The following is an 11,596-nucleotide window of genomic DNA, read 5'->3' as shown; positions in this document are numbered from 1 at the left end:
AAGAACTACCAGCACATCCTGGCCTTAGCATTTGCTGTCAAAGAGATCAATGAGAATCCCAACATCTTGCCAAACGTCTCTCTGGGTATCCGCATCCTCAATAGTTACTTGACTGCAAGAATGACTTATAAGGCCACACTGAGCCTGCTTTCCACACAAAAGAAGTTTGTCCCCAATTTCAGTTGTGACAAGCAGAACCAATTGATAGCTATCATTGGCGGATGTTTCTCTGAGATCTCTGTCAATATGGCTTTCATATCAGCAACCCACAAAACTCCACAGGTAAAGCTTTGTGTATGAGGGTATGAAGCATGCACATATGGCATATTATCTTGCTCTTATGAATGTAGTTTTGTCCATACTCCTAGTGATATTTTGGTAAGCAGATTGTTTAAACTGAGTTGATTATGAAAACTGCAGGTGGACTCACAGTTACTTTGAAAGCTTTACTCAATTACTGTTCGTCAGCTGCTAGGGCTGGGCATGCCCCTCAAGTCCTATTCTGGATAGTAATAGTTCAGTTATCTGAATCAGCCTGAACTCTCCCTGAGATTATTCCACTCCAGCCCAATGCCTGGCTTGTGATCCAGAAATACAAAACTCCAGAAATTCCTTTTGCTTGCATTTGTAAACCCAAATGACCATTTTTGCTGACATACATGAATGACAATTGGATAAATGCAATCCAGTAGAACTCCATTAGGGAAAAGATTAATCCCTAAATTTCTTATACATTTTATTTCAGCTCACGTATGGATCATTCTTGCCATTAAAAGGATCCAAAATGCTATTCCCTTTTCTGTACCAAATGGTCCCATCTGAATCCTACCAGCAAATGGGAGTTGTGAGATTACTTCAGCATTTTGGATGGAAATGGGTTGGGGTTGGTGCTGTGAATGATGACAAAGGGGACAGGTTTTTACAGACAATGATGCCAATGCTTGCTCAAAATGGAATCTGTTATGCCTTCATAGTAAGAATGCCAAAATGGGATTATGTGGAGGGGATGGTAGACTTGATGTTAAAGCAGTTTAAAAATTATGAAGTTATGTTTGAGAAAAAAGCCAGTATATTTTTTGTATATGGAGAACCTCCATCATTTCAGATTGTGAGGATATTTCTTTTTCTAGCAACCTATATGGAATGGCCTCCTCTTGGTAAAGTGTGGATTATTACATCCCACTGGGATTTCACATCAGTGTCCATTCAGAAGACATGGCCTATGCAAACCTTCCATGGTTCTATATCTTTCACTGCTCACTCAAATCAGCCACCAGGCTTCCAAAAATTTATTAAGGAGATAACTCCTTTTGAGGTGAAAGGAGATGGATTTATCCAGGACTTCTGGGAACAGGCATTCAGCTGTTCATTAAAGAAGCAGGAGGAAGATGAAAAGGAAACATGCACTGGGGAGGAGAAGCTGGAGAGCATTCCTGGTATTTTATTTGAAATGAAGATGACTGGCCATAGTTACAGTGTCTACAATGCTGTCTATGCCATGGCACATGCTTTGCACGACCTATACAGATTGAGACTGAAGCATAGAAGGTTGTTAGAAGATTGGAGGTTGGTGTTTCAGAACGTGCAGCCATGGCAGGTTATTACAACTCTCTCTCTCTCTCTCTCTCTCTCTCTCTCTCTCTCTCTCTCCCTTTTAGGCAAGCTCATTAATGAACCAAGATTTAAAAAACCATTCACTCAAAATATTTTGGTGTTCTCTCTGTTTTATGCTGTTCTTGATTATGAATCCATTTGGGTAATTAATGCTAGCTTCATTATAAAATAGTGAAGGCTGAAATTGGGACAAATGAACACAACTAGGAGACCGCGGCGGTGATACCAGAGTTCCCCGTTAAAGGGGTCTTGAGGGGAGGCATTGGCCATACGCCAAGAGGTTGTCATTGCTCTCTCCTCCAATGGAGGCGAGGGGGGGTGCGGGCTCTCTGCTTGAACATATGTTCTCCAGAGCCAGCCCAATCCTCACACATTCTGGATAACCCTGATGTCTCCCAGATCCCCGGCTGGGGGCTAGGAAGAATAAACGCTCAATGCCTGAGCCCAGGTCTCCCTACATCTGAAATTTAATAAAGTTGTGGCCAATTCTAATCCCATAGCATGTTGTCTTGAGACAGTATTCTGCTCAGGGGTCAGCTGGGGTTGGGGGGACTCCGCCTGTCCATGCAAATATAGAATCACAGCATATACTGTCCAGAATTAAAACTTAGTATGATAGCCCTTTGTAAAGCTCAGTGAAATCATTCCAAAACCTAGTTCTTACTTTCTTTGGATTCTCATTGAATACAGATCCATCACTTTCTAGAGCTCATCACGTTCAATAACAGTGTTGGAGAAACAATACGTTTTGATGACAATGGAGAATTAGTAACAGGCTTTGATGTTACAAATTGGATGATGTTTCTGAATGCGTCAGTGGTTAGAATAAAAGTTGGAACACTAGATCCTCAGGCTCCTCGAGGCAAAGAGTTAACCATTCATGATGACCAAATTGTCTGGCACCAAAGCTTTAATCAGGTAAGACATAATGACAATACGTTCATCAGACCAGTTCATTCTTCTGGCTCCTCTTTAGGTACTAAAATATGCCTGGTACTCTAAAGATACCCCTTTTCTTTCTAAAGAAATATAGACTAGTGATATCTCTTTGATCTTTACCTGCATTTTTCAGAGAATCTTCCAGTTTATTGGATTTTTTCAGTTTTTTTAATAAACAGGATATCTTGAGACACACACCCCTGCAAATTGCTGATGGAATTGCTCCTGTATAACTAGGTTATGTCATGTGAAGCAGATTCAATTGTTTTTGGTACAACTTACTGAAAAAAGACCACTGAAATTTCTTCATGCTTCCTAAACTCATTCTCAATTACAAGGGGCCTTTTTCACCTTGCTAGTTATGTCTATGTTCTGGGCATAAGAGCTGCGATACAGTTTAAAGGGTTGTCCTCAGGAGTTTTATTCTAGTTAATCATGTTTAACTGGGTGTGGGGAGAGCAGCTCTGAAAAAGTTTAGGCTTTATAAATGTCATTTCATTTCATTTCATTGGTAAATCATGTCCATATAGAAAAAGAAATAGCTCAGACATGGAATCACATACCACCCTCACTTATGGTTTCCTCCTGAAGCTCAGTCCTATACCGATAGCTTCAGTGGATGGACAGAACTATAAGACTGGTTGAACTAAAGCTCCCTTCTTTCCCTATTTGCAAACCTACCATTCTTAAAAAACAAACAACTCCCCCTCTTCGTATTATTTCTGAATATCCATCATGTTTCTGTGCAGGTACTACCAGTTTCTGTGTGTAATGACAACTGCTATCCTGGCTACAACAGGAAAAAGAAGGAAGGAGCAAAATTTTGCTGCTATGATTGTGTGCCGTGTCCAGAAGGGATGATCTCTAATAAGAAAGGTGAGAGACAGAATAATAGCAAAAAACACCAACAATAACAATAACAACACGATGATTATTAAATGCCACCCATCCGACTGGGTTGCCCCAGCCACTCTGGGTGGCTCCATTCAAAATATTAAAAATACCAAAAAAAAATCAAACATGACAAACCTCACTATGCAGGGCTGCAGGTGTCTTCTAAAAGTCAAATATTTCCATAACATCTAATGGGATGGCATTCCACATGGGAGGTGGCTCTACCAGGAAGGCCCCCTGCCTGGTTCCCTGTAACTTCACATCATACCAGAAAGCCCGTGAAACTGAACCTCAGTAGCCAGGATGGAGACGGTCCTTTGGGTCTATAGCCCCGAAGCCATTTAGATGTTGAATTTTGCTTGGAAATGTATTGGGATCCAATGTAGATTCTTTAGGTCCGGTGTTATATGCTTCTAGCTGCTTCATTCTGGATTAGTTGTAGTTTCTGAGTCACCTTCAAAGGTAGCCCCACACAGAGCGCATTGCAGTAATTCAAGTGGGTGATAACTACAGTATGTACCACTCTGGTAAGGGACCATTGCCCACCCCTGGATGGCAGTGGTCTTGTGAATCATTGACCTGGCATTGCACAGTGCCACTTTAAGGTCATATGGGACACCCTTGTTAATACATGCATCCTTCTGGTCAGACCCAGAGGTAAGAATATTCTTCCGATAATGACTAAACCTACCTCCTTGGTATACATGATCTGGCCCTCAGACAACTCCTCCTGCCTGTGATCACTGTGATCAGATGTTCCAATAAAACTCCCCTACCGGAACCTGCCCCAGCCATTCTGCTGACCAGGGCTTACTCTCATAGCAGCCTTCCCATCCTCCCCTTAAAAACAAATTATAAAATTAACTAATTTAGAAAATGCTAGACCCTTCCAATATATATATATATATATTGGAATGGCTATATATATATATATATATATATATATATATATATAGCCATTTTCATAACAAAAGATATCTAGTATTTATTTCTTAGGAGAATGTAAACTGCATGAATATAATGGTGTTTTAAATTTTAAATAAATATTTTTAAAACAACACAGTACAACTTTTTATCATTGCAAAAGAACAAAACCTCTCATGAGGTTTTAAGACTTCCTCAGACAGATGTCGTTCTGCATTTGAGAATATTAAAATCACTCTTCCTCTTCTTTAATTTTTATTTTTGAAGACATGGATTGCTGCATCAATTGTCCAGAAGAACAGTATGCCAATGAAAACCAAACTCAGTGCATTCCAAGGATTATAAGCTACCTTACTTACAACGAAGATTTGGGGATCATCTTATTTATTATGGCTATTTCTCTCTCTGTTGTCGCAGCTTTAGTTCTTGGAATTTTTATGAAGCACAAGGAGAGTCCAATAGTAAAAGCTAACAACCGGAACCTCACCTACATCCTTCTTGTTTCCCTCCTCCTTTGTTTCCTCTGTTCCCTGCTCTTCATCGGACAGCCTGGAAAGGCAACCTGCCCTCTCCGACAAACGGCCTTTGGCATCATCTTCTCTTTGGCCCTCTCTTCTGTATTGGCAAAGACCATCACTGTGGTTCTGGCCTTCATGGCAACCAAACCAGGTGCCAAAATGAGAAAATGGGTTGGCAAAAGAACAGCAAATTCTATTATCCTTCTCTCCACTTTTATTCAAGCTGGTGTTTGTACTCTTTGGTTAAGTACCGCTCCTCCATTCCCAGATACAGACCCACACTCATTCTATGGGGAAATCATACTAGTTTGTAATGAGAATTCAGCTACTATGTTTTACTGTGTTTTGGGCTATATGGGCTCTCTAGCCATTATCAGTTTCATTGTGGCTTTTCTAGCCAGGAAGTTACCTGACAGTTTCAATGAAGCCAAGTTCATCACTTTCAGCATGTTGCTGTTTTGCAGTGTGTGGTTATCCTTTGTTCCCACCTATCTGAGCACCAAAGGAAAATACATGGTGGCTGTGGAGATCTTCTCCATCTTATGCTCCAGTGCTGGGTTACTGGGTTGCATCTTTTTCCCTAAATGCTACATCATTGTGCTGAGGCCTGACCTAAATAGTAGAGAACATATAATGCAAAGGAAAATATGAAAGAGTTCTGTCTTCATCTTTTTATTTTTCTCTTAGATACAGTTTATTGGAAATCCACCGTTATTAGTTTCTCTAAATTCTGCTCCTGATCTGAACAGTAGGGGGCGAGTTATAGGAATAACAAAATGAAACCATATATCCATCTCTTTATTACAATACTACTTAAATGTATCATTGGAAATGCTGTTGATAAGGATCTCATGTGAATTCAAGCATGTGTGCTTGATTATTCCTATTTCTTCTTCTATTACTATTACTATTACTACTACTACTCCTCTCGACCCGTGCCCGTCTTGGCTGATTAGAGCGTGTCCAGACGAGGTGCGGGCCCTCCTGGGGGATATCATCAATTTGTCCCTTGGCACGGGGACATTCCCAGGGGAACTGAAGGAGGCAGTGGTGCGCCCGCTCTTAAAGAAAACATCATTAGATCCTTTAGATCTATCCAATTACCGCCCGGTTTCGAATCTTCCGTTCCTGGGTAAGGTGATTGAGAGAGCGGTTGCTGAACAGCTTGGTGGGTTTCTGGATGAAACATCGGCTCTGGATCCATTCCAGTCTGGCTTCCGCGCTGGTCATGGGACCGAGACAGCTCTGGTTGCCCTAACAGATGATCTTCGTAGACAGCTGGATCGAGGCGGGTCGGGGCTGCTGATTCTTCTAGATCTGTCAGCAGCTTTCGACATGGTCGATCATGAACTTCTGGACCACCGCCTTGCCGACGTGGGGATCCAGGGCACAGCCCTTCAATGGCTGCGCTCGTTTCTCTCTGGTCGGGGACAGAGGGTGGCGCTTGGGGGGGAATTGTCATCGCGCCACTCCTTGGTGTGTGGAGTACCTCAGGGTGCGATACTCTCCCCAATGCTTTTCAACATCTTTATGCGCCCCCTCGCCCAGCTTGTCCGGAGTTTTGGGCTGGGTTGCCATCAGTATGCCGATGACACCCAACTCTATCTGTTGATGGATGGCCATCCTGACTCGGCCCCAGACACACTGACCAGATGTCTGGAAGCTGTGGCTGGATGGTTACGTGGGAGCCGGTTGAAGCTAAATCCTTCGAAGACAGAGGTCCTGTGGCTGGGACGGGACGATATGGGATTGGGGGGGCAACTCCCATCTCTTGCGGGGGCGCAGTTAGTGCCAGCACCGTCCGTTAAGAGTTTGGGTGTAATCTTCGACACCTCCCTTTCCATGGAGGCGCAGATTGCAGCTATAACAAAGGCGGCATTTTTCCATCTCCGCCAAGCTAAGCAGTTGGCTCCTTACCTCTCTCGCCCTGACCTAGCCACTGTGATCCACGCGACGGTCACCTCCAGACTGGATTATTGTAACTCGCTCTACGTGGGGCTGCCCTTAAGACTGACCCAGAAACTCCAGCGGGTGCAGAATGCTGCAGCGAGACTCCTTACGGGGTCTTCGCTGCGAGATCACATTCATCCGGTGCTATATCAACTGCACTGGCTCCCGGTGGAGTACAGGATCAGGTTTAAGGTGCTGGTTTTAACCTTTAAAGCCCTATACGGCCTTGGACCCTCGTACCTACGGGACCGCCTCTCCTGGTATGCCCCACAGAGAAACTTACGGTCTTCAAATAAAAATATCTTGAAGGTCCCAGGCCACAGAGAAGTTAGGCTGGCCTCAACTAGAGCCAGGGCTTTTTCGGCTGTGGCTCCGACCTGGTGGAACACTCTGTCACAAGAGACTAGGGCCCTGCGGGACTTGACATCTTTCCGCAGGGCCTGCAAGACAGAGCTGTTCCGCCAGGCCTTTGGCCAGGGCACAGCCTGACTCCCTCCCTCGGCAATCTTCGCAGAGCTCTGGCCCAATAGTGGCCAGTGGCTTGAATTTAATTAATTTTATAATGAATGATTTTAGAGTGTTGTTTGTGTTGTACTTTTGTATTGTTTTATTGTTGTTAGCCGCCCTGAGCCCAGCTTCGGCTGGGGAGGGCGGGATATAAATAAAATTTATTATTATTATTATTATTACTACTACTAATATTTTGTGATATACCTTACGCATCTGGCTGGGTTTCCCTAGCCACTCTGGGCAGCTTACAGCATATATATATATATATAAACATAGTAAAACATCAAACATTAAAACCTTCCCAATACAGGGCTGCCTATATTGTATAGTTCTTTGTCTCCTTGACATCTTAACGTAGGGCATTCCACAGGTAGGGCACCACTACTGAGAAGTCCCTCTGCCTGCTTCCCTGTAACTTTGCTTCTCGCAGTGAGGGAACCAGCAGAAGACCCTTGGAGGAGGACCTCAATGCCCAGGCTGAATGATGGAGGTGGAGATATAATGATAATACTACTACTATTACATAACCCACCCTTCACCCTAAGGTCCCAGGGTTGGTTACAACTATTAAAACACTACAATAGTATTAAAACACAATCATATACAATATGAAATACCATTTAAAACAGAATTATAAAGATAAGGTGCATCCTAAAAATAGACATCTGCAGTGTCAAAAGCCAGCGTGAACAGGTACAACTCCAGCATTTGCCAAAAGCTGCATAATGCCGGTGCTAGAAACCTCACCAGTTTCAGCTCTAGCAGGCTGTATCTGTCTAGCAGGCTTTCTGCAGTAGTGGAGAGGCACCCTAAAAAAAAGATTTTGAAAAAAGACAGAATGCCCTTACCCAGGCTGTCAGCTACCAAACTTACAAGGTTGGTGGAATTAACAAGAGGGCATCATATGCCAATTTCAGTACCAGAGATTGTATGTAGGGAATGAGTAATGGGGTCCTGTGTAGTTCAGGATTTTAAACGCTGATGTGAGCATCTTGAATTGGGCAAAGAAACAAAATGGCAACCAGTTCAGCTGTTTTAAAACAGAGGTTGTATCAGGTCTGAAGGAATTCCCAGCCAACAATCTGGCTGCTGCAATTTGGACAATTGAAGCTTCAATAGCATCAAAATGCACTGGGAAATCAATGAGAACAAGCAGGATGGAACTTCCTGCATCTCTTTCCTGATAAATGTTATCAACCAGAGTGACCAAGGCAGTTTCTGTTTCTTGACCAGGCCTTAAACGATACTGGAATGGATCCAAGGAAACATATCTGCTAAAAAAATTCTCAGTAGCCATCAGCCAGGCACAACCCTCCTTAAGCAGGTTGCATGCCTTCATTTTCTGTATTGTCTACTCTCCCATACCAAAGATGAATATAATTTTTCATCAGTAATTAACCTCCACTCCAAAACACTGACACCTATCTCCTATATTTAGGTGAAAGTTGACATTTGAAGGTTTAATAAATAGAACTCTAAGAACACGTGGTTGTAATTTTAATTAATAATATTTCAATCCTACTGTACTTAGAAGAAAGTTCTACTTAATGAGGCTGAAATAAGAATGCAGAGGTTTGCAACCTCACTCAGTCAAGTTACATTCAATATCACACGTTCCAATCTAACACAATGCATTCAAACCAGAATTAGTTGATAAGTAATCACTCCCATGTTATCATCCAGCAGTGACCCCCCCCCCAAAAAAAAAGTCCCAGAAAATGTAGTAGGGGATTGATTTGAGACCAGGTATCAACATAAAAAAGTTTAAAGTTCTAGTGTGGAATGTTGTTCATTGTGAGATATAGAAGACAAATCAAGACTCATATATTTTTTTTTAAAGATATTTATTAAAGTTTTAACAAACAGAACAAAAAATAGTCATAACAAAAAAGAAAACATACAAAAACAGAAAACTACAAAAAATACATTAAAAAAAACACTCAAACACATAACAACACAAAAGAAAAAAAATTAAAAACCAACTCGATTTTCTCATTTTTCCAAAATTCTCATTAGCTTGTTTCTTTGACCTCCTCACGCCTCTCTTTTTTGTATTCCCAGTCATGACATTAGTTCAGCATATCCTTACCCCTTTTTCATTATAACATTTAGCTTGATTTTCATCAAATTTACATCTTTGTACCTTAACCAATTGTCCTACCATTTTTACATACTCTTACTGATCTTATTACTAAGTCCACTTAGGTCCATTCCAACATCATTTTAACATTCATTAGTTTTACAATGTTTCTGTAAGTAGTCTTTAAATTTCTTCCAATCTTCTTCCACCGACTCTTCTCCCTGGTCTCGGATTCTGCCAGTCATTTCCGCCAACTCCATATAGTCCATCACTTTCATCTGCCATTCTTCCAGAGTGGGTAGATCTTGTGTCTTCCAATACCTTGCGATGAGTATTCTTGCTGCTGTTGTAGCATACATAAAGAAAGTTCTACCCTTCTTTGGCACCAATTGGCTGACTATGCCCAGGAGAAAGGCCTCTGGTTTCTTCAAGAAGGTATATTTAAATACCTTTTTCATTTCATTATATATCGTTTCCCAGAAAGCCTTTATCCTTGGGCACGTCCACCAAAGGTGAAAGAATGTACCTTCTTTTTCTTTACATTTCCAACATTTATTATCGGGCAAATGGTAGATTTTTGCTAGCTTGACTGGTGTCATGTACCACCTATATATCATTTTCATAATATTCTCTCTTAAGGCATTACATGCCGTAAATTTCATACCAGTGGTCCACAACTGTTCCCAGTCAGCAAACATAATGTTATGTCCAACATCCTGTGCCCATTTAATCATAGCAGATTTAACCATTTCATCTTGAGTATTCCATTTCAACAGCAAGTTATACATTCTCGAAAGTATCTTTGTTTTTGGTTCTAACAATTCTGTTTCCAATTTTGATTTCTCCACCTGGAAGCCGTTTTTTTAGTCCAAATTATAAGCTTCCCTTATTTGATAGTAATTGTAAAGGGAATTGGGGGTTGCTTGTGCGTAAAGGGTGCTGCAGCTCTAGGCAACGTTGCCTGGCTAAACCTTTCCCTGGCTGGACAGCCCTTTCTCCATGGCTGTGTCAGTCGCTGGCAGAATCCGTCAGTGGGCGTTTTCTGAACTTCTTCCAGCATAAAAATTCTTTCACCCCAAGTCTCCGCCTAGCCTCTCTGCGCGGAAGTCTCCTGCGCAGAGTGGGCGTGCCCAACGGAGGTCCTGGGCTCTCCCCGCTGCTCTCTGTGGAAGAGTCTCGGAGCCCTCCCTCCGCAGTCTCCCCTTGCTTCCTGGTGTCCCTCCTATTTCCTTCCTCAAAGGAAGTTTGCTCTCTCTCCCTGCTGGTCCCTTCTCCTGCATCGTTAGGGAGCCTTACCTCCACTCTAGGCTCCGATGGCAGTTCCCTGACAGTAATGAAGCCAATCTCGCACTTTATCTTTTAATTTGTCAAAACTCTGCAATTTCTGTTTATCTCCATCTTGTTCCAAAATTTCCCAATATTTTGGCCATTTGGCCTCCATATTGAGCTTTTTCTGAGCCTTTGCTTCCATTGGTGACAACCACCTTGGGGTTTTATTCTCCAATAAATCTTTGTATCTTATTCAGACATTAAACAATGCTTTTCTGACTATGTGATTTTTGAATGCTTTATGAGCTTTAACCTTGTCATACCACAAATATGCATGCCACCCAAAAACATTATTAAAACCTTCCAAATCCAAAATGTCAGTGTTCTCAAGAAGCAGCCATTCTTTTAGCCAGCAAAATGCTGCCGATTCATAATAAAGTTTCAAGTCTGGCAGGGCAAATCCACCTCTTTCCTTTGCATCAGTTAATATCTTAAATTTTTTTCTGGGCTTCTTGCCCTGCCAGACAAATCTAGAAATATCTTTCTGCCACTTCTTGAAACAGTCCATTTTGTCTAAAATCTGTAAAGATTGAAACAGAAACAACATTCTTGGCAATACATTCATCTTTATAGCTGCAATTCGGCCTAACAAGGAAAGCTTCAAGTTTGACCATATTTCTAAATCTTTTTTCACTTCTGACCAACATTTCTCATAATTATCTTTAAATAAGTTCAAGTTTTTAGCAGTCATATTAACCCCTAAATATTTTACTTTCTTTACCAATGTTAACCCTGTCTCCTTCTGAAACCTTTCTTTCTCTATTGGTGTTAGATTTTTCTCAAGGACTTTAGTTTTTGACTTATTCAGCTTAAATCCTGCCACGTGACCAAATTATTG

At 41.7% G+C, this 11,596-nt stretch overlaps 1 protein-coding gene across 1 annotated transcript; it reads left to right on the top strand.

Moving 5' to 3' along the window:
- The first annotated feature begins 808 nt into the window (after nt 1–808).
- LOC128398784 (vomeronasal type-2 receptor 26-like) lies at nt 809–5,540 on the top strand. Its single transcript, XM_053360039.1, has 4 exons — nt 809–1,597; nt 2,305–2,532; nt 3,303–3,429; nt 4,639–5,540. The coding sequence occupies exons 1-4, from the start codon at nt 809–811 to the stop codon at nt 5,538–5,540; spliced, it is 2,046 nt and encodes a 681-aa protein (XP_053216014.1).
- Nucleotides 5,541–11,596: the final 6,056 nt, after the last annotated feature.

Source organism: Podarcis raffonei, chromosome 13 (genome assembly GCF_027172205.1).
Source record: "Podarcis raffonei isolate rPodRaf1 chromosome 13, rPodRaf1.pri, whole genome shotgun sequence".
Lineage (NCBI taxonomy): Eukaryota > Metazoa > Chordata > Lepidosauria > Squamata > Lacertidae > Podarcis > Podarcis raffonei.
Note: the sequence above shows the minus strand (reverse complement) of the source record. Positions and strands in the feature narration are given on the sequence as shown.